Source organism: Rhinopithecus roxellana, chromosome 2, assembly GCF_007565055.1.
Source record: "Rhinopithecus roxellana isolate Shanxi Qingling chromosome 2, ASM756505v1, whole genome shotgun sequence".
In the NCBI taxonomy this organism is placed as follows: domain Eukaryota; kingdom Metazoa; phylum Chordata; class Mammalia; order Primates; family Cercopithecidae; genus Rhinopithecus; species Rhinopithecus roxellana.
Genome location: NC_044550.1, coordinates 10906591 through 10932628, shown reverse-complemented (window position 1 = coordinate 10932628; position 26038 = coordinate 10906591). Strand labels below are relative to the sequence as shown.

At 39.8% G+C, this 26038-nt stretch overlaps 1 protein-coding gene across 1 annotated transcript in view; it reads left to right on the top strand.

Moving 5' to 3' along the window:
* Positions 1 to 26038, top strand: part of EIF4E (eukaryotic translation initiation factor 4E) — a 51126-nt gene that overhangs the window by 4291 nt on the left and 20797 nt on the right. Inside the window, exon 2 of the mRNA XM_010365530.2 lies at positions 24846 to 24952. Coding sequence (XP_010363832.1) covers positions 24846 to 24952 — 107 coding nt within the window. The remainder of the gene's footprint in view (positions 1 to 24845; positions 24953 to 26038) is intronic.

Here is a 26038-nt window from a genome sequence, read left to right as displayed (position 1 = left end):
TAGCTCTTGAATTTTTTAAAACCACACTAATTTCGTAAGTGAATCAACTTGGACAATCAGCTGATCTAATGCTTCCTTTTTTATACTTTGGAAACATGCTCTGTACTACATAGTTTATTAATAAGAGTAAATAGGGCTTAAATATATGTTAACAAATATATGTTGTGCTATATAATTCATATTAATGAACTATTGAATGCCAACTAGACTGTGCAAATTAGCAGGCTTTTTGCTTAATGAAAGAAACCGCTATATCAAAGTTCCTCGATAATCCACGTAAATTTGGCGCTGGTGTTCATATTCCAAATTTCTTCAATTAAAAGAAAAAAATATGCTGGCTGGGTACAGTGGCTCACGCCTGTAATCTCAGCATTTTGGGAGGCCAAGGCAGGTGGGGATCACTTGAGGTCAGGTGTTCAAGACCAGCCTGGCCAACGTGGTGAAACCCTGTCTCTACTAAAAATACAAAAATTAGCCAGGCATGGTGGCAGGCGCCTGTAATCCCAGCTACTGGGGAGGCCGAGGCAGGAGAATCACTTGAACCTGGAGGTGGAGGTTGCAGTGAGCCGAGATGGTGCCACTGTACTCCAGCCTTGGTGACAGAGCAAGACTCCATCAAAAAGAAAAACAAACAAATGAACAAATTTCATACTTCATTTTATAATCTGAGTTAATAAGCATGATTATTAGACTTAGAGAAATTCAATGTAGACACAGTTTACACACAGAAGTGGCAGAAGGGATAATATGCAAAATGAATTATGTAAGTTTACTCTAATTTGGACAGAAAACTGTAGGGAAAAAACATTTAAGTAAAATATTGTTTAATTTACATAAAGTTAAGAATATGGGCCGGGTGCAGTGGCTCACACCTGTAATCCCAGCACTGTGGGAGGCCGAGGCAAAATCACCAGGTCAGTAGTTCGAGACCAGCCTGATCAACATGGTGAAACCCCATCTCTACTAAAAATACAAAACTTAGCTGGGCGTGGTGATGCCTGCCTGTAATCCCAGCTACTCAGGATGCTGAGGCAGAAGTGCTTGAACTCGGGAGGCGGAGGTTGTAGTGAGCTGAGATTGCACCACTGCACTCCAACCTGAGTGACAGAGTAAGACTCTGTCTCAAAAAAAAAAAAAAAAAAAAGTTTCCTTAATCTATTAGTACTGTTGAGTTGCACCATCTTAGTCATAGAGACTTTTTGGAGGAGTGGAAATGAGCATGGGTTGTAGTCTTATTTTAATATCTGAGTGATCTTGAAGACTGAAATTTCTAAGTCAGCTGAAAGTTGGAATAAGATATCTTACAGTTATTTCGATATTTTTGTTGTTGTTGTTTTTGAGACGAAGTTTCGCTCTTCTTGCCCAGGCTGGAGTGCAGTGGCACAATCTCGGCTCACTACAACCTCCACCTCCCGGGTTCAAGCAAGGAGGTGCCTCCCTAGAAGCTGGGATTACAGGCATGCACCACCACGCCGGCCATTTTGTATTTTTGGTAGAGACAGGTTTTCTCCATGTTGGTCAGGCTGGTCTTGAACTCCCTACCTCAGGTGATCAGACTTCCGCGGCCTCCCAGAGTGTTGGGATTACAGGCGTGAGCCACCACGCTCGGTCGATTTCAATTTTTTTTTTTTTTTTCTTGAGATGGAGTCTTGCTCTGTCACCTAGGCTGGAGTGCAGTGGCACAATCTCGGCTCACTGCAAGTTCTGCCTGCCGGGTTCACGCCATTCTCCTGCCTCAGCCTCCCGAGTAGCTGGGACTGCAGGCGCCTGCCACTACGCATGGCTTATTTTTTTGTATTTTTAGTAGAGATGGGGTTTCACCGTGTTAGCCAGGATGGTCCCGATCTCCTGATCTCATGATCCGCCCGTCTTGGCCTCCCAAAGTGCTGGGATTACAGGCTTGAGCCACCGTGACCGGCCCGATTTCGATTTTTAAATGCATTATTCAAAGGTGACAGTTTGTCAACTGTAAGGGACTAAAGTTGACATTCCACGAATGTTTTACATTCACGTATATTCATGGATTTACATACTATTTTCCCTCTTTTCTAGGAAATTCACATTGCTGCTTTTAAATTAGTAATCCTTAGCCATTAGCAAGAAATACAAAGTCTGTGACTCACAATCCTCAGATGTTCTTCCGACTCCTATCCCTACCATAAAAATCACTAGTGTTCCTTCAAAAGTCCCTAATCATGTCTGCAGAAAAAGAAAGGGGCTGGGCTTGGTGGCTCATACATGTAATCTGAGGCTTTGAGAGATGAAGGCAGGAGGATCACTTGAGTCCGGAGACCAGCCTGGCCAACATGGCAAGACCCTGTCTGTCCAAAAAATTAAAAAATTAGCTGGATGTGGTGGTGCGCCCCTGTGTCCTAGCCACTCAGGAGGCTGAAATGGGAGGATCCCTTGAGCCTGGGAGGTCAAAGCTGCAGTGAGCTGTAATCACACCACTGCACTCCAGCCTGGGTGACAGAAAGAGACCCTCTCTCACCAAAAAGAAAAAGAAAAGGATTCTTGTGTATGTGTGTGTGTATGTCTAAAATACTAATAGTCATTTCTGGGCACTTCTAGAACCTGAGAATGTGGTCAAAAATATAAGTGTTGTTGTTGTTGTTTTTTTTTTCCTTTCCCCAGTTGGAATTTTTGATATATTATTCCATAGAAACAATAGGAAAATGGGCCAGGCGTGGTGGCTCACACTTGTAATCCCAGCACTTTGGGAGGCCAAGGTGGGCAGATCACCTGAGGTCTGGAGTTCGAGACCAGCCTGACCAGCATGGAGAAACCCTGTCTCTACTTTAAAAAATTACAAAATTAGCCGGGTATGGTGGCACATGCCTGTAATCCCAGCTTCTCGGGAGGCTGAGGCAGAAGAATCGCTTGAACCTGGGAGGTGGAGGTTGCCGTGAGCCAAGATCTGCTATTGCACTCCAGCCTGGGCAAGAAGAGCGAAACTCCGTCTCATTTAAAAAAAAAAAAAAAAAAAGAAACAATAGGAAAATGAAGTTTAGTCATACTATATTCAGTGAGTTTCTGTGGAATCATTAAAAATCTAGCCAGCATTGGATTTATAGGGATATGGAATTAAGGGTAAGGATTTATAGTTGTAAACAACTAACTACAAATAAATTCTTATAAACATACCTTGTTTGTAACAGCTATTTTTAATGCAGAAAGATCGTTATTTGTAATTGCTACACATAGCACTTATTCTATGTTAAGTACCACACTAAATGCTTTACCATATATTAACTCATTTAATTCTTAACAGTACAGATGAAGTCATTATGTGACTAACTTGCTCCAAGTGGTGGGGTGGAGTTTAAAGCAGCGGAAGTGCAGAGTGTATGTTCTTAACCAATACACTGTCTTTCCAGTAGGCATGTAATGTGCTTTGCTTGGGTGACTTCAGAAGGGGAGATGAGTTTTGATAAGCTTACTATGTGTTTTTCTACAGCTATAAAATAAAATGTGTGGACATTTATTTTTAGGCCCTGTTATATTACAATGTGAGATAACAAAAACATATAATCTTGAGGACTAAACCAAGCAATTACAGTAACTGATTGAAAACTTTGTGGATAGATTTCTAAAGAAAGCTGATGGACACTTACTTTCTCCCCCTTTCTAATTTGATTTCTGGCATTTGCTCGTTTGTATGATTTCCTAGTTAAAATATTTTGCTAGTGAAAAAGGTTTTAGTACTTTTTTTTTTGAGATGGAGTCTCGCTCTGTTGCTCAGGCTGGAGTGCAGTGGCTCGATCTCGGCTCACTGCAAGCCCCCCCCCCCCCCCCCCCCGGCTTCACGCCATTCTCCTGCCTCAGCCTTCCCGAGTAGCTGGGACTATAGGACTATAGGCGCCCATCACCATGCCCGGCTAATTTTTTTTTGTATTTTTAGTAGAGAAGGGGTTTCACCATGTTAGCCAGGATGGTCTCGATCTCCTGACCTCGTGATCCACCCGTCTCGGCCTCCCAAAGTGCTGGGATTACAGGCGTGAGCCACCGTGCCCCGCTGTTTTAGTACATTTTTTAAAGTTTGTGAATTTTGGATTTATTCTAGACTCAACTACCTTAGTACTTTTAGTAATTTTGGTGGTAGGTCTGGCAAAGGGTAAAACAGTTGTTTTGGAAAAGTTTAAGCTAAAATGTGCACATACATGTTTCTTTGTGTGTTTTAAGCTTGTTACTGTTATACAGAAATTAGTTGTAATATTTTTTTCTGTGCTCTGCTCATTACTGTCATTGTAATCTCTACTGAAAATACAAAAATTAGCCGAGCGTGGTCGTGGGTGCCTGTAGTCCCAGTGACTCGGGAGGCTGAGGCAAGAGAATTGCTTGAATCTGGGAGGTGGAGGTTGCAGTGAGCTGAGATGATGCCATTGCACTCCATTACTGTCATTGTAATGAGCAGAGCACAGAAGAAAAGATTACAACTAATTTTGATATATATGTCAACATATATATATTAGTATTGCCATGAAACTTTGTATGGGGCAGTAGCCTATGTTGGCACAAAATCTAGTCAGAAGTATTAACTAAGGCAAGGAAGTTTGATATTTTAATTGATATATGAAATATACATTTTTTTCTTACAGTTCTTTTTCTAATGAATAAATGAATACTTTATAGGTGAGGAATTCATATTTCAAGTGATTTTTAACTTTCTGCCACAGTCACATAGTTCCTTAAGTGTTACAATATAAAGTTTTGGTTGCTGCAAAAGGAATAGCACTTGAATATAAAATCTTAAAAAAAATTTTAGCAAGCAAGTTCGTTTTATAGAACTCATATTTAACATAAGTGAGAGAGAACTCAAACCTGAGCCTCAAGCTTTATTACTATCTTGTGTAAAAAGAGGAACAAATTCAACCAAAACTAAAATCCATCTTTACCTTCAGTAAAACTTATGTTTGGGTTGATACGGATGCATGGGTATGCAGATAAGTGTAAAGTTCTAACTCTGAAAGAATATACCAGATGGTTTATAGATGGTGGGATTAGGAATGTTAGATTTTTTTCATTTGAACTGGTACACTTTGTTACCATGTTGTGGATTGTAAAATCTCTTTTGGATGTTGGTTTGTAGATCATGATATTTAGCTTTTCTTTTTTGTTTTTTTTCCTTGACTTAATTACACTCTCATGGTCCAAAATAGCAATTTGGTAAAGCCTATAGCCCCTATCTTAGAATGTTTTAAACTGTAGGCCAGGCACAGTGGTTCGTGCTTGTAATCCCAACACTTTGGGAGGCTGAGGCGGGCGGATCACCTGACATCAGTAGTTCGAGACCAGCCTGGCCAAAATGGTGAAATCTCATCTCTACTAAAAATACAAAAACTGACCAAGCGTGTTCGTGGGTGCCTGTAGTCCCAGCTACTCGGGAGGCTGAGGCAAGAGAGTTGCTTGAACCTGGGAGGTGGAGGTTGCAGTGAGCCGAGATGGTGCCATTGCACTCCAGCTTGGGCAACAAGAGTGAAACTCCGTCTCAAAAAAAAAAAAAAAAAAAGAATGTTTTAGCATGTGTTACATAAAATACATAGGTTTACAAAGGAAACCAATTATACTGAAGTACAACAAGGATTGAATTAGCATGAATCATATTAAGGACATTATCTGGCACAGGCTAAGTTCTGTTTAATGTGAAAAACCTATCTCCGGTCTGTCTTCCCCAGCCACCTCATTCCCCTTTCCAAATTGCCCAGTTACAGTTTTTTGAGGATTCTACTAGAAAAAGGCTGTCCAGGAGAATTTTCTGAGGTAATGGAAAAGGTCTTTTTTACTGTCCAATACAGTAGCCACTACATGGTAATTGAGCATTTGGATATTGTGGCTTGTGCAACCAAGGAAATACGTTTTAAACTTTATTTAATATTAATAATGAGCCACATGTAGGTAATAGCCACCAAATTGTGCAGTATGGTCTCAGAATCTAGAAATTCTGGCCAGGCATGGTGGCTCACACCTGTAATCCCAGCACTTTGGGAGGCCGTGATAGGTGGATCACTTGAGGTCAGGAGTTTGAGACCAGCCTGGCCAACATGGTGAAACCCCTTCTCTACTAAAAATACAAAAATTTGCTGGGTGTGGTGGCACGTGCCTGTATTCCCAGCTCCTTGGGAGACTGAGACAGGAGAAGCACTTGAACCTGGGAGGCGGAGGTTGCAGTGAGCCAAGATTGCGCCACTGCATTCCAGCCTGGGTGATAGATCAAGACTCCATCTCAAAAAAAAAAAAAAAAAGAATCCAGAAATTCTGGTGTGTGCAAACGTATGTATGCATATTTTATTTAGTTCAACTTTATAAGGTGTAACTGTGTATGTCCAGTTTGGTTAGATACATTATTCTGTCCTAGAAAAGCTTCTTGTTGCTTTGTATTTTAATCTTTCAAAGACAGTTATTTACTCTTGTATAGAATTAGAATTATTCTATGGGTTAATTTTTTTTTTTTTTTTGGCTAGTCTTTTTTTGTTTTTGTTTTTGTTTTTGTTTTGAGATGGAGTCTCACTCTGTTGTCAGGCTGGAGTACAGTGGCATGATCTCGACTCACTGCAACCTCCACCTCCCAGGTTCAGATGACTCCTGCCTCAACCTCCCGAGTAGCTGGGACTACAGGCGTGTGCCACCACTGCCAACTAATTTTTGTATTTTTAGTAGAGACAGCATTTCACCATGTTGGCCAGGATGGTCTTGATCTCTTGACCTCATGATCTGCCTGCCTCAGCCTCCCAAAGTGCTGGGATTACAGGCAAGAGCCACCACACCCGACCTTTTTGCTAGTTTTTTAAATGTGTGTATAAATAGGCAGTACTTTACGTTGTTCAAAACTCAAGTCTTATGCAAAAGTACAGTCTCCTCAATTTGATCTCTGTCCAGGCAGATGACCTAGAGACAACCAGCATTGTCAATTGTTTAACTTTATTTAATAGAGATTTGTGCATATACAGCAAATACGTATATTTGTAAAAAGTAAATAGTAGCCAGCTATGTGCACTTTTCTGGCACATTGTGTTTTTTCACTTAATATGTCTTGTAGAGCATTACATATCAACACATAAAGTTTTCACTTCTTTTTTCTGATGGTATATATTATACTATATGGTTTTAACATAATTATTTCTATATTAATATTTAGGTCATTTCCAACCATTTACTATTTCAAACATTACTGGGATGAATGAACTTTTCCCTGTATCATTCCATACATGAGATAGTATATCTATAAAGTAGATGTTTCGACAACAAATTGAAAAATTTTAAACTCTGTTGGTCAGATAAAACACTTTTGCAACTATAGTTGGTTTCCCAGCTACAATTTTTTTTAGTGCTCCTCCTTTTTTCAAAATAATGAAATGTTTATATGTAAAAACGAAGTATAAAATAGGTACGTAATTTTTCTTGTATCTTTAATTTTTTTTTTTTTTTTTTTTCCCGGAACGGAGCTTTGCTCTTGCCCGGGCTGGAGTACAATGATGTGATCTCAGCTCACTGCAACCTCCGCCTCCTGGGTTCAAGCAATTCTCCTGCCTCAGCCTCCCGAGGAGCTGGATTACAAGCGCCCGCCACCACGTCCAGCTAATTTTTTGTGTTTTTAGTAGAGACAGGGTTTCATCATGTTGGCCAGGCTGGTCTCGAACTCCTGATCTCAGGTAATCCACCCGCTTTGGCCTCCCAAAGTGCTGGGATTACAGGTGTGAGCCACCACGCCTGGCAAAAAAAATTTTTTTTGAGCCAAGGTGTCACTTTTACCCAGATTGGAGTGCAGTGGCGTGTTCTCTGCTCACTGCAACCTCCACCTCCCAGGTTGAAGCGATCCTCCTGCCTCAGCCTCCTGAGTAGCTAGGAATAGAGGTGTGCGCCTCCACGCCCAGCTAATTTTTGCATTTTTAGTAATGATGGAGTTTCATCATGTTGACCAGGCTGGTCTCAAAACTGCTAGGCTCAAGCAATCCTACTGCCTTGGCCTCCCAAAGTGCTGTGATTACAGGTGTGAGCCATCACACCTGGCCAGGTTTTAGAGTAGTAAACTGAAGACCTGTGTACCATGACCTAGGACATCATAGCAACATTTCAGCTTTTTTTAATACTCCGTGATCACATTATTGTATCTTTGTCCCCTCCTCCATCTTCTTTTCTGATTTTTGAGTCAAACATTCCCTTGCTTTTTGTTTTTTCTACAGTAATCTCCCATATATGTATCTTTCACCTATGTGTTTAGTTTTGAATAAACTAAAAAGCTAGATGTCTAAGGGAAAGACAGTATTGCCACTGTTGATGAAGGCTCATAAAAAATGGTAATCTGAACACAGTTTCTAGTTTATAGTTTGGCTTAAGCTTCCTAGAATTTCTACTAGAGCCCTTTTTGGGGAAACCAGTGGTCATGATCATGAACATGTCCTGGGAAACATAGGATTTATAGTTGTTATCTGGTGAGGCTGTTTTGTGGGCCAGGCAAAGAATCTTCAGTAAGAGAGTGGTCTTTGGGAATATGCTGCTCTGTATCTTGTTTTAAGATTGAATTAAAGCTGAACTCTTCTGGTGTAAAGTTATCTAATATGGTTAGCAGGACATAAAGGAGAGAAGTGGAACTTCATGAACACGTGGTCAAGCAGAGATAGTAGTCTGGGCTGGACACTTGAGCATTTGGGTTTTGTGTGTGTGTGTGTGTGTGTGTGTGTGTGTGTGTGTGTGTGTGTTTAGAAAAGGTAGAATAATAGGCATTTTAATCGTAACAGCCATTAAATCACATTGCTCCAATCACATTCACCTGAATCACACTGCTCCAGTCTGGACTGTTGCCCTTTGTATATGGTAAAGATTTGTCTTCCCTGGATCTCCTTTTACCATGTTCCTGATTCTTTCATTTGACTTTTGTTTTCCACCCTTCCATTTGCTGTGCCCTTTATCTTCTGTTATTTGGTTTCTTGTCTCACTTGGGTGGGCCACCTCTCCAGCAGTTTTTTGAGAAAAAGTACATAGTAAAAAAATTTTTGAGGCCTTGAATATTAAGTGTCATACCTGTAGTTTGGCTGGACATAGAATTTTTCAGGATTCTGAAGTCATGTTTCATGGACTTCTGTTGTAGCTGCTGATGAGTCTGAAATTATTCTGGTAGCTAAAAATTACTTTTTAGTGTGATCTGTTCATCTCTCACCCTCACTCCCTAGAATTCGTAGGCTTTTTCTTGTCCCTATTTCACAATGATACACCTTAGATAAGTTTGTTTTCATCATTGTACTGTGTACTTATTGGGCGTTTTTTTTTTTTTTTTTGGAGACGGAGTCTCGCTCAGTTGCCCAGGCTGGAGTGCAGTGGCACGATGATCTCAGCTCACTGCAAGCTCCGCCTCTGGGTTCACGCCATTCTCCTGCCTCAGCCTCCCAAGTGGCTGGGACTACAGGCACCTGCCGCCATGCCCGGCTAATTTTTTGCATTTTCAGTAGAGACGGGGTTTCACTGTGTTAGCCAGGATGGTCTTGATCTCCTGACCTCGTGATCCGCCCGCCTAGGCCTCCCAAAGTGCTGGGATTACAGGCGTGAGCCACTGCGCCTGGCCTTATTGGGCATTTTAAAATGGCAACTCATGTCTATCACTTCTCATAGGTTTATTAGTGATTCTCCTCTCTTTTCTCTTTGAAACAGTTACTCAGATATTAGATCTCTTGGATTAGTTCTCTGGGAAATTTAATCTATTTTTCAACCTTCATTTTAAATTTCCATTCATTTTGAAATTCCAGGTATTTATTTTCTCCCTCCCGTCCTCCTTCCTTTTTTTTTGGTCCTCTGAATGTTCATTTTTATAGCTTCCTATAATTGTTATATACATGCAAAATCTCAACTTATTGCTTTGAGTATGTAGACATGTTTTTTTGAGACAGAGCCTCACTCTGTTGCCCAGTCTGGAGTGCAGTGGCACCATCTTGGCTCACTGCAACCTCTGCCTCCTAGGTTCAAGTGATTATCCCACCTCAGCCTAGCTGGGATTACAGGCGCCAACCACCATACCCAGCTAATTTTTATGTTTTTAGTAGAGACGAGTTTTCACTGTGTTGGCCAGGCTGGTCTCAAACTCCTGACCTCAGGGGATCCGCCCGCCTTGGCCTCCCAAAGTGCTGGGATTACAGGCATGAGCAGAAGCAAAGTTTTAAAAAGGAAGAGCAAAGGCGAATGGGGAACTTACCATATCATGAAGAAAAACATTGTTAAAGGTAATGGCTGGGCGCAGTGACTCTGTAATACTAGCACTTTGGGAGGCTGAGGCAGGTGGATCACCTGAGGTCAGGAGTTCGAGATCAGCCTGGCCAACATGGCGAAAACCCATCTCTACTAAAAATACAAAAAATTAGCTGGACGTGGTGGTAGGTGCCCGTAATCCCAGCTATTTGGGAGGCTGAGGCAGGAGAATTACTTGAACCCGGAAAGTGGAGGTTGCAGTGAGCCAAGATTGCACCATTGCATTTCAGCCTGGGTGACAGAGCAAGATGCTGTCTAAAAAAAGAAAAAAAGAAATTTACAAAAATACGATATTGACGTAAGAAGGGATGGACAGATTATTGGAATACACTGAGCCGTCCAGGAGTAGTTTCAGATGTTTATTTGGGTTTTAATATAACTTTGTTATAATACATTTGGAATATTTAGTTAGATCAGTGTGAAAAAAAATAATCAGTAATCTCAACAACTAAGTGTTCTCTGAAAGTGAACTTTTTTTTTTTCGTTTTTAAACCATATCCCTCTTCGTACCGTTTCGTTTTTCCCTTTAAATACTTAATTTTCAGCTGGGTGCAGTAGCTCATGCCTGAAATCTCAGCACTTTGGGAGGCTAAGGTGGGTGAATTGCTTAAGCCTAAGAGTTCAAGACCAACTTAGGCAACATGGTGAAACTCTGTCTCTACTAAAAATATTAATACAAAAAACTAGCCAGGTGTGGTGGCATGCGCTTGTAGTCCCAGCTACTCAGGAGGCTGAGGCGGGAGGATTGATTGAGCCCTGGAGGTCGAGACTGCAGTGAGCTGTGATTGTGCCACAGCACTGCAGCCTGGGTGTCAGAGCGAGACCCTGTCTCAAAAACTAACTACTTAATTTTCTTAGAGCAGTTTTAGGTTCAGAGCAAAACTGAGCAGAAATTACAGTTCCTGTAACTTACTTCTTGCCCCTGTGCAGGAACAGCTTTCCCACTGTCAACATCCTGCAACAGAATGGCACATTTGTTAGAATTGATGAACCTAAATTGACATTATTGTCACCCAAAGTTCATACTTTACATTAGGGTTCACTCTTGATGTTGTACATTCTGTGGGTTTTGTCAAATGTATAATGACATGTATCTATGATTATAATATCGTACAGAATAATTTTACTGCCCTAAAAATCCTCTCTGTTCTGCTTGTTTATACCCTCGCCACCAACCACTGATCTTTTTGTCTTTTCCAGAATGTCACAGAGTTACAATCATACAGTATGTAGCCTTTTCAGCTTAGCTTCTTTCACTTAGTAATATGCATTTAAGTTCCTTCTATGTCTTTCTATGGCTTGATAACTCATTTTATTTTAGCACTCAGTAATGTTTCATTTTCTGGATGTACTACAGTTTATTTAGGACTTCTTAATATAGGTCAAAAGCACAAAAATAGTGTTTTTTTTTCCTTTTTCTTTCTTTCTTTCTTTCTTTTTTTTTTTGAGACAGAGTCTTGCTCTGTTGCCAGGCTGGAGTGTAGTGGCGTGGTCTCGGCTCACTGCAGTCTCCTCCTCCTGGGTTCAAGCGATTCTCCCGCCTCAGCCTCCCAGGTACCTGGGATTACAGACACACGCCATCACGCCTGGCTAATTTTTGTATTTTTAGTAGAGATGGGTTTCACCATGTTGGTCAGGCTGGTCTTAAACTCCTGACCTCGTGATCCACCCACCTTGGCCTCTCGAAGTGCTGGGATTACAGGCATGAGCCACCATGCCTGGCTTTTTTTTTTTAAAGTGCTCATTTTTATATGGTTCTGTAATCTGCTTTTCTCCACATTTGTATTAGTTTTAAAGTAATTCTTACAAACATGTTTAGTGCTTACATTATAAATGCCATGGTTTATCTGTTACCTTTTGGGTATATCTGTTGATAGATGTATTGTCTCTTAGTAGAAGTCTAATTACTAGGTTAAATAATGTAGATCTTTTTATTTTAATTTTATTATTTTTCTATTTTCCCATTTAGCTTTGACTTGGAACTCAGTAGATCCTTTTACGTTTGGAAGCTTGATAGTTTATTAACTTAAACTAAGTAAATAGAAGGTTGTATTCCACTCTGTAATCCTGGGGACATAAGAAACTGACTATACCTGGTTTTGTAAATTTTTTTAAGGCATATATTTCTTCAAAATATTTTCTTTTGAAAGGTGATTTTAAAACCTTAGTACATAAAAAGGCCAGCATGGTGGCTCACGCCTGTAATCCTAGCAACTTCGAAGGCTAAGGCAGGAGGATCACTTGAGGCCAAGAGTTTGAGACCAGGCTGAGCAATATAGTGAGACCTGTCTCTAAAAATTATCTGGGCATGGTGGCTCATGCCTGTAGTCCCAGCTATTCAAGAGCATCTCTTGAGCCTAGGAGTTTGAGACTGCAGTGAGCTATGATTGCATCCCTGTATTCCAGCCTAAGTTAACATGATACTCTCCTCTGAAGGCAAAAAAAAAAAAAAAAAAAGAAAAAAAATCTGTCGGATAAGAAGTTGTTACAGAAAACAAAATGACCTTATTAAAGCTACAGTTTAAATTGAAATTATAACCTTTAACTTTTAAAAATGAACACATGTAATTTTTTTTTTTTTGGGTATGGAGTTTTGCTCTGTTGCCCAGGCTGGAATGCAGTGACACTGCCTTGGCTCACTGCAGCCTCTGCCTCCCAGGTTCAAGCAGTTCTCCTGAGTCAGCCTCCTGAGTAGCTGGGATTACGGGCACGTGCCACTATACCTGGCTAATTTTTGTATTTTTAGTAGAGACAGGGTTTCACCGTGTTGGACCAGGTTGGTCTCGACCACCTGACCTCAGGTGATCCACCCATCTCGGCTTCCCAAAGTGCTGGGATTACAGGTGTGAGCCACTGCGCCCGGCCAAACACATAGAATTTTAACAGTAACTGCTCATTTGTTTAAACTGTGACATGTAAAGATTGATTTTTTAAAAAAAAAAACTAGAATTTAATTAGTATCATGAAATTTTAGTTATGTTTTCTAAGTTTTAAAATGTATAAACATTTAAATAGCAATTACATTCTTTAAAAGATTTGCCTTGGCCGGGCGCGGTGGCTCGAGCCTGTAATCCCAGCACTTTGGGAGGCCGAGGCGGTTGGATCACGAGGTCAGGAGATTGAGACCATCCTGGCTAACAAGGTGAAACCCCGTCTCTACTAAAAAATACAAAAAATTAGCCGGGTGAGATGGCGGGCGCCTGTAGTCCCAGCTACTCGGGAGGCTGAGGCAGGAGAATGGCGTAAACCCGGGAGGCGGAGCTTGCAGTGAGCCGAGATCACGCCACTGCACTCCAGCCTGGGCGACAGAGCCAGACTCCGTCTCAAAAAAAAAAAAAAAAAAGATTTGCCTTTCAAATACTTCCTATAAAGCTTTAAGGAATAATTGAAATGGAAATTACCGTGTTACTGCAGTCAACAGTTTTGTGCACTGGTCCTAATGCCGTTTTAATGTTGATACATTTTGAATCATTTTTTACTTTTGTATGATGTTCAACGTATGTAAATTTTTCTTTTCTTTGTGTTTTTTTTTTTTTTTTTTTTGAGATGGAGTCTCGCTCTTTCACCATTCTGGAGTGCAATAGTGCGATCTCGGCTCACTGAAACTTCTGACTCCCTGGTTCAAGCGATTCTCCTGCCTCAGCCTCCTGAGTAGCTGGGATTACAGGCATGTACCACCACGCCCAGCTAATTTTTATATTTTTTAGTAGAGGCTGGGTTTCACCATGTTGGCCAGGATGGTCTCGATCTCCTGATCTCATGATCTGCCTGCGTTGGCCTCCCAAAGTGTTGGGATGACAGGCATGAGCCACCATGCCTGGCCGTACGTAAATTTTTCTTTTTCTTTTTCTTTCTTTTTTTTTTGAGACGGAGTTTTGCTCTTGTTGCCCAGGCTGGAGTGCAGTGGCGCCATCTCAGCTCGCTGCAACTTCCCTCTCCCAGGTTCAAGTGATTCTCCTGCTTCAGCCTCCTGAGTAACTGGTATTACAGGCATGCATCACCACGCCCGGCTAATTTTGTATTTTGGGTAGAGATGTGGTTTCATCAAGTTGGTCAGGTGGGTCTTGAACTCCTGACCTCGTGATCCACCTGCCTCTGCCTCCCAAAGTGCTGGGATTATATGCATGAGCCACCGTGCCCGGCCCATAAATTTTTCTAGTTATTTTAAATTATGAATCTTCTGGTAGCCTTTGGTTTAAATAGTACTGACGTTTAAATTTTATCATTAGCCTTATCATCCTAGTTCACATATCTGTTATTTCTTGTGTCTGTGTTATCACCTCCCCAAACCCAAACTGAATTTGTGATGTTGGCTTAAGCTGCATAATATGTGCAAAGTAATTTGATCAGTAGGTACATATTAGTGCTCCCTTAAGAATGTTCATTTAAAAAATTTATTTTAAAATGTTAAAAGGTGCCCACAAGTCTTTCTTTTTTCTTTTCTTTCCTTTTTTTTTTTTTTTTTTTTGAGACAATGTTTCACTCTCGTTGCCCAGGCTGGAGTGCAATGGCTTGATCTCAGCTCACTGCAACCTCTGCCTCCCGGGTTGTAGTGATTCTCTTGCCTCCACCTCCCGAGTAGCTGGGATTACAGGCATACGCACCACCACGCCTGGCTAATTTTGTATTTTTAGTAGAGACAGCGTTTCTCCATGTTGGTCAGGCTGGTCTCGAACTCCCAACCTCAGGTGCTCCACCCGCCTTGGCCTCCCAAAGTGCTGGGATTACAGGCGTGAGCCACCACGCCTGGCCTCCTACAATTCTTTCTAGTAGTTAAGAATGTGCCGGGTGCGGTGGCTCATACCTGTAATCCCAGCACTTTGAGAGGCTAAGGTGGGTGGATCACGAGGTCAGGAGTTCAAGACCAGTCTGACCAAGATGGTAAAATCCCGTCTCTACTAAAAATATAAAAATTAGCCAGGCATTGTGGTGGGCGCCTGTAATCCCAGCTACTCGGGAGGCTGAGACAGGAGAATCACTACAACCCGGGAGACAGAAGTTGCAGTGAGCGGAGATCATGCCACAGCACTCCAGCCTGGGCAACAGGGCGAGACTCCGTCTCAAAGGGTTAAAAAAAAAAAAAAAAGGATGCATCCAAGTTTTAGACTGGGCGCGGTGGCTTATGCCTATAATCCCAGCACTTCAGGAGGCCGAGGTGAGTGGATCACTTGAGGTCAGGAAGAGTTCAAGACCAGCCTGGCCAACATGGTTGAAACCACATCTCTACTAAAAATACAAAAAAATGAGCCAGGTGTGGTGGTGCATGCCTGTAGTCCCAGCTACTCGTGAGGCTGAGGCAAGAGAACTGCTTGAACACAGGAGGCGGAGGTTGCAGTGAGCCGAGATCATGCCACTGCACTCCAGCCTGTGTGACAGAGTGAGAATCTGTCTCAAAAAAAAAAGAATCTATCCAAGTTTAAAAATTGTTTATTTGAAGATCGAAAATGCAAGTGTGAACTGTTGGGGATTTTTTTTTTAATTAATATGTTTAAGTATAGTTTGCTGAGTATCCAGAAATATAAATCTTTAGCTATAGCTCAACAAACTTAATCATCTCGATTCACTCGTGAGTTTAGTGCTACTTATTAATTTTGATCAAGTAATTAGGTTATTTAAATAAACAGCTATTGAATTTTTATAGTATTTTTGGACACTGCACAATTTGTACACATCATCACAACTCTCCTTTAGTAATCCAGCTACCAGTGATTTTTTGTTATTGTTTAGATGCCATTTTATATTAATTGAAAAGCACTTTAAGAAGTACTGTCTTTTGAATCATAATTGATACATGAAGTCTCAGGGTCTTTTACATGAAAAAATTTTTCCATGTGAGCAGTGTTTTAATGTTGAAAGATTTGTATTTTGCTAAATCTCCATGTGTTGTTTTTTTACTTCAACTTTCTAGTTTAAGGGAGGAGTACAAAAGTCATAGTTTTTACAGGTAAGGAAGACCTGCAAAATCCACAGCCACACTTTCATGAGTGATGCCATATTAGCTGGTATTCCTTTACTATAAATACATGTTTCAAAGCTAAAACCAAAACAGTTTAATAGAAGCAACTTTTCAGTGTTTTACCAAATTTTTTATTCCTTACAAGACAGGTGGTAAGACTATAGTTGTTCTTGTGTACTAGTTAATTAATTATACTAATTTACATATGGGTGAGTGCTGTGAGGAAATGCATGGTTTCTTGAAAAGAACTGCGGACTGACAGCCACCTCCTCCATTGTTACCCTGGCTCTCTGTCCCACCCTTCTCATGGTGCTTGAGGGACCATGGCTAATCCTGGCCTGAGACAAATTAAGATTACTGTGGTGAAGCAGTTGGTCAAAAAAAGAGTGATGCATGAAAAAGAAGCAACACAAGAAGAAGAAGAAAAAAAAATGAAAGCTGAAGATGGTGAAAATGATGCCATTAAAAAGCAGGCAGAAAATCTTTCTAGAATCCCAGGTGATAAGCTCTGATTGCCAGCACAGGTTGGAAGCTGCATAGTTCTTTGGCGGATGTTAGAAAGTGAAAAAAGACTTGAAAGAAGCTGAGGAATATAAAGAACATTTAGTACTGGATTCAGTGAAGTTAGAAGCCTGAAACTTTTCTGTACAGGATGTTTTTTGCATTAAATCATGGGGTCCAGTTTACATTTCATTATTTTTGACCACTGCTGTGTGTTCAAGTGTGAAAACATGGTTCTTTTTATGTGATTGTATACATTTCTTTGCCTAATTTAATATGTCAAATGAAGGACAAAACTGAGAACTGAGTGGATATTAACAAAGGAACAGAAAAGTATGAAGTCTTTACATATTTCTATTAAATAATGTTCTCATTAAAGTTATTTGTACACATAAAAGAGGTTTTTACTTACACTTACCTGTATATGTGAGATATTTGACCAATAGGTATTTAGGGTCCTGTTGTGCATAATAATACAAACTCACTATATAGTTGCTTTTTTTTTTCCTGGTGGTGGATTTTTTTGTGTGTCTGGGAGGAAGGGTGAGTTGTACCATTCATGCCTCTTTCACTAGTTTACTGGCAGTCACATGCATTGGCAAGATGAGCAAAGGTGTTGAGCCTGAGGCTGTAGAGCAGAGCACAGTGTATATTATGGATTTATGTTGCCTAGAAAGATAATCTTTGTAACCATATAATTTATTATTCAATCCTGGCCACCTTTGGGAGTGAATGAGAGTTCTATTAACAATTACACTGAAATAACAAACAGGTAGAACTAGGACATGTGGTGTTCTTAGCCATAAACCCTGGTAGTCCTGGATTTAAATGACATGTTTACTTTTCCAGGACTTCAGATTTGTCTGAAGAGTGGAGGGAATAATGGTTGTTTCACAGGATCATGAAGATTGACTAGACTGAGATGATTTATAGTATGTTGAGGTAGTATGTATGCAAATAATGTAGCACATGGCCTGGAAGTCGCTGCTTAGTAAATGTTACCTATCAAGTAAAAACTCATAGTTTGGATGAGGTGTGAGCTTTTCAAAATCATAAAGCACCACCCTTTTACGTTCTTACTTTGTTTATCTATCCTTCTGCTCATTATTTCATACCTTTATTTAATATAGTGCCTTCAGTTTACTAGAACATTGTGTTAGTACCTTGTAGAAATAATTGCAGCTGTCTTTGCCATTTACATTTCTAGTATGGACACAGCTGGTCTTTCCAGCTTAGCTACAGAAAGTGAAGGAAGGGGGAATATAAGGAAGCGCTACTGAATATGGGTCACCAGTCGTGTTATTACCCATTATTTGATGCTGTAGCATTGACTGAACACATTTATTTTGTGTCATCAGGAAGGGGGAGAGTGTTGGTATCAGAATTATTTAGGTGTGGTAACAGTCATCTGGGTAGTTATTTCTAAGTTAATCACGAGTTCTTTCTCTTTCCATATCCCCACTTACTGTGTATATGATTGGGGGTGTGAGGAAGGTCTGATGTAAGGATTTGAGGATAGATAGAAATTATTGAGCCAGGACAAAAATTTAGAGAGCATACCCTAGGTAGTTTAGGTTACTACTCCCTGTTCAGTATATTACTGGGATATGAATGTTAGTGATTTATCTTCTATTGTTCTTGAAATTTCCTCATCTTAAAATTTAAAGGACTAGCCGAACTTCTTCCAGAGTTTGAAGTCTGGTTCAATATGCCACATTTACTCAGCTCTTACCTTTCTGAACTCTTATATTAATGTCATCTCAAGTACTGATTGCTAATGGTAACCGACAGTTATTGATCACTTAAGTGCCAGACTCTCGGATTGTTGATTAAAACCTACACAGCACTTTTTACAAGGGAAGAAACTGATCCTTACAGAGGTTTTAAGGACTTGCCCTAGATCACTTAAATAATCCCTGTTGTTCTCTGAACATTTTCTCCTATCATACTCATGTTAAGACTTAAAGGACTCATCAAATTGGGGTTAGAGGTGGATCCAGACTGTGTTGTTGAGATACCCATTTGGCAATATGGCTCCTAGTGCACCAGGGATTAGTAAACCTGGGATTGCTTTTTCTGTTATCAGAGGAAAACTGTGATAGTGAAGTCAGAGCCTGGTATACAGATACCTGGTATATATATAGATGATATGTGAATAAATGTGCCTGATATATAATTTCTTTCTTCCTCTAGCCCCTTTTTTTGTGCTTTATTTTGATGCTTGATTTCAATGTCCTTTATACTATTCCTTGGTAATAAATAGTTTAGCTCAGTGTTACATTTTAGCCATTCATGAAGCCAAAGATATGATGCCTTCAGTACAGAAAAGGGGAAATATGGTATCTGGGAGTACCTTTAAAAGTAGGAAAAGTAGGTTTCCTCACTTGAATGTTACTTTAAAATGACTTTATATTGCATGAATCATTGTTCTGGGAGGAATACCTATATCTACATATATCAGAAAAAATTTAGGAAGGAGGAAAGTGATAAATATAATTAAAAAAATTTTTTTTTCTAAAACAAATGATATAAAACAATTCAGCATAGTGTTTGGCCATACAGTTTGCCCTGAATAAAAATTTGCAGAATGGCAAGCCAGGTAACCACTTAAAATTTTTAGCTACTTTATAAAAAGCAATCCTTATTTTGCATTTCCCATGTACCAGACAGTTTAAATGCCTTTGTTTTTTAATTCATTTAATCCCCATGGTGATCCTAGGAGATAAATGTCACAATGCCCATTTTAAGATGAGGAAATTGAGGCCACAAAAGTTACTTGCTTTGAATTTACAGCTGTGAATGGCAGAGCTGGGATTCCAACATGGGGAACATGGCTCTAGTGGGTGTGATCTGAAGCGGTGCATCTTATATTCTGACGACAAACTGGTTTGTGTTTGTTTTTAAATTTTCATTTAATTTAATTTTTTAGAGACAGAGTCTTACTCTGTCAGCCAGGCTGGAGTGCAGTGGTGCTGTCTCAGCTCACTGCAGTCTTTGAACTCCTGGGCTCAAGTGGTGCTCCTCTTTTGGCCTCCTGGGCTCAAGAGATCCTCCTGCTTTGGCCTCCCAAGGTGTTGGGATTACAGGGATGAGCCACCATGCCTGGCCTTTTCTTTTTTTTTAAATTTCTAATATAATACTTTTGTAAAATTATAAAGATGAAGATATGCATACAAAATATAAGCCTGAGTTTGATTAGTTTCAGCAGATACAAAATTGTCAAATTGCTACACATTTCCGAAGTATTTACTTTGCATTTCTATACTTAACCTCACTGTCAACCATAACCAGTTTGTGGACCAGTAGTAGTAGTCTGTGGACTATACCTTGAGTTATTGGTTCAAACCATTAACCAGTGCCTAGGGGGACTACTGATTATTACATACTTCAAATAAGGTGTTGGGTGATTTGTCTTAACCCAGAAAAAAATTTTTTGGAAGTTCCTGTGAGTAAATATTTGTTGAATGAAGGTAATGGAGGACACAAATGTGGTGTTCTGAGGGGGAAGGCTCATCATTATTTCTAGAAGAAATGGTTTCTATGTGTATTTGGGTTGAGAATTGCTGAGAAATCTTGAATGTTCAAAACTGTGGAAAAGCGCATCATGGTTTTGAAATTTCAGCAATGTAGACTTGAACATGATGAGGAGAATCTAAAGTTTAGTCAGATTTATTGAAAACATCACAGAATGATGCTAGATCTGGGAAATATTTACCTGTATAATATTAGGATTGTCCCATAAGATTGATATTATACCTGTGCTAGTTTTTGCAGGATGTAGTAAAAAGCTACCTGACGTTCTTTGCAGCCAATTGTTAGACTTTTCTTGCCCTTGCTTGCTTTTTTTCTTCACTTTCAACTTTCTCTTGTTGCTATGACAGTTTATTCAGCCCTGGGTTTGCTAAATTACAATACTGAACATTTTTATTTGAAGCTGATAAACTGAGCAAATCTTAAACCAGGTTTAATACGTTGGTCTCAAATTGGTTATCTTTTTCTGTTCCCTTACTTGCCGTTTGTATTTAATCTCTTTGACCTTCTAGTTAATGGCTTTCATTGACCCCAAGATGAAAGCTACACTTTTAGCCTGACCTCTGAGGCCTTTAACAATCTCACTCCAACCTACCATTCTAGCTCTGGTTTCACGAACCCTCTCTTTCAGCCACATTGGTTACTACCTGGATGAACACAGCACCATCCCATGGCCTTGCTCTTACTCCCTATTCTGCCTACCTAAAATGTGTTACACAATGCTTTTTCAAGGGAAGATTGCCTATTTTAGGTTAAAAATGTGTTTGATTACTTTGAGATTAGCCGTAATCTGCTAAATTAGCCTTTACTTTTTTGTCCAGGTAGTTTATAAACCTAGAAATGTTGGTCATTTAATTTTTTTCCTTTTTTTTAATTCCTCAGTAGAACCTGAGATTGGTCATTTAGAATGTAATTCCCAGTGAAATTTACTCATTGAGAAAACACCAGTCTAAGAGAGTAGAGAGAGGAATATGGTAGGATTTTGCAGTAGAGTTTTGTTTTTAAACTGAATGCAAACTTAAAACTATTTAGTGTCTATAGGAAGCAACCTTAAAAATAAGGTTATATATCTTAAAATAGAACTTGCTTGTTGAACTGTTTTTTAGTTCCCATATAGATCGTACGAAAACAAGACTGTCTATGCCCAATAAAAATTTTTATGGTATCTCACATCATTTGTTTGAAAATCTAATAAGTTTATATAATTAAAAGTGAAGACTAAAGATTTTTAAATTAGTATACTTACTGATTCATACATACACACACATTTAAAAATGTGTAGCTCCTTTTTTAAGTTGTTGGAAAAGTACAAAATTATGTGTCCTTTTTTGTTTTGTTTTGTTTTGAGACGGAGTTTTGCTCTTGTTGCCCAGGCAAGAGTGCAGTGGCATGATCTCTGCTCACTGCAATTTCTGCCTCCTGGGTTCAAGCAATTCTCTTGCCTCAACCTCCCAAGTAGCTGGAATTACAGGCACACGCCACTGCGCCCAGCTATTTTTTGCATTTTTAGTAGAGATGGGGTTTCACCATGTTGGCCAGGCTGGTCTTGAACTCCTGACCTTAGGTGATCCACCTGCCTCGGCCTCCCAAAGTGCTGGGTTTATAGCACTGAGCCACCGTGCCCAGCCAATTATGTGTTCCTAATATGAAGACTAGTATCAGTTACTTACAGTGCGACTTTTATTTTAATTCAAAATAACGCTTTTAAAATTCTAGGAACTGGATATGTTTTTCCTGAGTGATAACTTGCTTTTAATTCCTATATGTCCAAAGATTTGATGCCATCTTAGTCTTTCATCATTTTCCCAATAATGAAAAGAATGGAATAACATAAAAGAAGGGAAAGTACTACATTATTTTGGACACCATTAAACTTGTAATTAATCATATTGTAATTCACTGTTTATGTGCTGCTGAGGTGAAAGGTTTAAATAAGTGTTGTGAAAGTATGGTTTATAGTGAGGATTTTGAGCTTATGAATAAATATAAGAGAATTTACAGTGCTCTTTAACTTTGAGAAGAAGAATACCTTTTACTGGCATATTCAACATTGAAAACCCCTATATGCCCAACCCTGTGGTAGGACCATCATTATGTGAAACCCCAAAACATATTATAATCATTGCTCCTTTAAACTTACAGTCGTTTATGTAGGATATTTACCTTTTCAAGTGCTTGTCATTCTTTTTGCATCTCCATCTGGGATCTTTTTTCTGCAGGCTGAAGACTTTTCTTTGGTATTCCTCTTTGGATCTGAGAGAGAGAGAGGATTGTTTCTTTTTCTTTCTTCCCCTTTCTTCACTGGGTCTCACTGTATTGCTGAAGCTGTTTTCGAACTCCTGGACTCAAGCAGTCCTCTCGCCTTGACCTCTCAAAGTGCTGGAGTCACAGACATAAGTCCCTGTACCCATTCTACTTACGTTTCACAAATACTGTGCAGTCTCTAGTTTTGGCTCAGCTGTTCTTGTTCTCTGTTAGGCCAACCAGAGTTACACTCTGAAAGTGCCCGTTTAGGAGTTAGCCAAAAACCTGTGAGGGATTTTTACATATATTGAGGAGCCCACTTCTCATCTACAGCAGTTTTTCTCTGGTGCCCTGTTCCCTAAAGCCTACCTGCCTGCCAGTCTCTCGTTGTTTTCATTGAGACTCCCACTGTCTGCCTGGAAACCCATCATTAATTTTAAGCTAGTGGGATAGGAAATGGCATTCAGTAATTATCATCTGTTTGAACACTTAAATTTACTGGTAAGTAAATGTTGATAAAAATGTTTGGTTTTAAGGCATTAATTACTGTATGTCAATTTTCAGGCCTTAACCATTCTATGTAAACAGTTAAATTTATTCAGTTAAGTAATCAAGTCAATAAGTTCCTATTGGGTTAAGTACTGTGATTATTGAGTGAGATCGAGACAGGGTCTCTGTTCTGGGTGACTTTATAGGCTAATAGAAATTCTTATACATGTCATATGTTAATAAGAAAAAACATATCTGTTAGGAGGCCGAGGTGGGATGATCGCTTGAGCTCAGGAGTTTGAGACCAGCCTGGCCAACATAGTGAGACTTTGTCTATACTAAAAATAAAAAAGAATTAGCCAGGTATCGTGGTGCCTATCTGTAGTCCCAGTTACCCTTGAGGCTGAGGCAAGAAGATTGCTTGAGCCAGGGAAATTGAGGCTGCACTGAGCTGTGATTACCTGCTGTACTCCAGTCTGGATAACAGAGTGAGACCCCATCTCTAAGAAACGTAAAATACAGGAAAACCCATATTCTTTCAAATAAATATTTACCACCTTTCTGCTCTCTGAGTTCTTTTAGATAATAAATATTCGAATTACATATCTTGTTATGTTAACATAGATCTCTGTTGTTTGCTGCTTCAGTCTGATATCCAAACACTTGTTGCATTGCCCTTTTTTTGGTATCAGTCTTTGTCCTAGTGCCTTTCTTTGGCTTTTTTCTTTTGTTGACAACAATTTTTGATAGTATGAAGAGCTACATGGAAGAATGTGGTGAACACCTATTTTAAATTACTGTCCCCAGGCTTGTTTTCTTTCTGATATTTTTAGATGACAATGTTAATTATGCCTAGCCTAAAATAAGATTTAAGTTCAAGCCAATGTCCATCTTGTTAGGGCCCACTGAAAATATTAAGCTGCCAAACGTTTAGGTTACCATAGGGTAAACAGTATGCCATGAAGGTAAGACCTGCATATCATTGACTTGATCACTTTACAAAGCTTTTTTGTCATCATAATATAGTTTTGTTTTGTTTGTTTTTGAGACAAGGTCTTGCCATGTTGCCCAGGCTGGTCTCAAACTCCTGGTCTCAAGCAATCCTCCTGTTAATCTCCCAAGTAGCTGGGATTATAGGGACTCACCACTGTGCCCAGTGATATAGTTGTTATACTCTTGAAACTTTAGTTTTAATCCTCTATCCTTCCTGTTACCCCCTTCAATACCATATGCAGTATCTTAATATGATGGTATGTTAAGAAAAATAGCAGATTTTCCCAACTTTGTTGCATAGTCTGTGACCGTCTTCCTGCTATTTAAAAAAAAAGTGCAAGTGGAAGGGTAACTATAAATACCATTACATTTTCAAATTTGAGAAATCCTTTTCTCTTTGCTCTTAATGAAGGGATATGAGAATAGAGAATGGTTCTTTAGAGGTTGGTCTGGGTAGTCTGTTTTATGAAGCAATTTGCTTTAATTCCTTCTTCTTAAAAAATATCAGTGCCGGTCATGGTGGCTCATGCCTGTAATCCCAGCACTTTGGGAGGCCAGGGTGGGCGGATTGCGAGGTCAGGAGTTCAAGACCAGCCTGACGAACACGGTGAAACCCCGTCTCTACTAAAAATAGAAAAATTAGCCAGGCATGGTGGCACACAGCTGTAATCCCAGTTACTCAGGAGGCTGAAGCAGGAGAACTGCTTGAACCTGGGAGGAGGAGGTTGCAGTTAGCCAAGATCACAGGATTGCACTCCAGCCTGGCCAACAGAGAGACTCTTGTCTCAAAAAAAAAAAAAAAAAAATTATCAGCATGTCAGTTCAGGTTTAGTTAGAATATTGCTGTCATAGATGTGTTAAGAAATTTAAAGTAATGTTTTATATTATTTTCCACTAGGAAACCACCCCTACTCCTAATCCCCCGACTACAGAAGAGGAGAAAACGGAATCTAATCAGGAGGTTGCTAACCCAGAACACTATATTAAACATCCTCTACAGAACAGGTAAGCTTTCTGACACCTAGGTTTTCTGAGTTAGGCCACAAGGTAGATGGTGAATAGGGCAAGTTTGAAGGCAAAGTTAGATTATGAGACTAGTTTTAGATATGCTAAGGTTGAGGGTTCTGTTTTTGTTTGGATGACCCATGACCAGCAGACAGTTTCATGTGTGAGTCTTGAGTTCAAAAGGAACTATGTGAGAGATTAGTTTGAAAAGTATTGGTCATAATGGAAGTCACATTAGTAAATAAGTTCCCTTAAGGAGAAGTGAACTTGACTCATGACAAAGACCTTGGATACTAGCATCATATAGGGGGCTCTTGTTGAAGAAGAATGCCTATGAAGGATGGACATACAAAGACAGTGGTGATTGCCCAGCATGGTGGCTCTCGCCTATAAACCCAGCACTTGAGGAGGTGGAGGTGGGCGGATCACCTGAGGTCAGGAGTTTGAGACCAACCTGGCCAACATGGTGAAACCCCGTCTCTACTAAAAATACAAAAATTAGCTTGGCGTGGTGGCAGGTGCCTGTAATCCCAGCTGCTTGGGAGACTGAGGTGAGATAATTGCTTGAACCCAGGAGGTGCAGGTTGCAGTGAACCAAGATCGTGCTCCATCTCACACACACACACACACACACACACACACACACACACACACACACACACAAAAAAAAAAGTGGTGGTCGTGGAAACCAAGAAGCTGGTTTGTTCTAAGATAGGGTGTAAGTTCATAGCACGTGCTAAAAAGGTCAAATGAAGCAAGATGTCAAAATATCCATTGAATTGAACACTTTTGAAAAGTCCCTACCGATTAGGAAAAAGTGTTTTAGTAAAGTTCCATAGAGTAGTTCCATAAAACATGGAAAAAAAGATTAGGGCAGTTTGAAGAGTGAATAGGAGATATACAGATGTATAGAGGAAGAACAGGTGACTTGAAGCTGGACTGAGAATGAGAAACGAGAGCCAGGGAATGTGGAGTTTGAAGGTTGGTTGGTTTGTAACTGAGAGACTAGAGGAAAAGGGTACAGATTAAAATTAGGTAAGTTTTCATAGTTAACAGTGTAGCAGGAAATTGAGTATTCGTTCATTA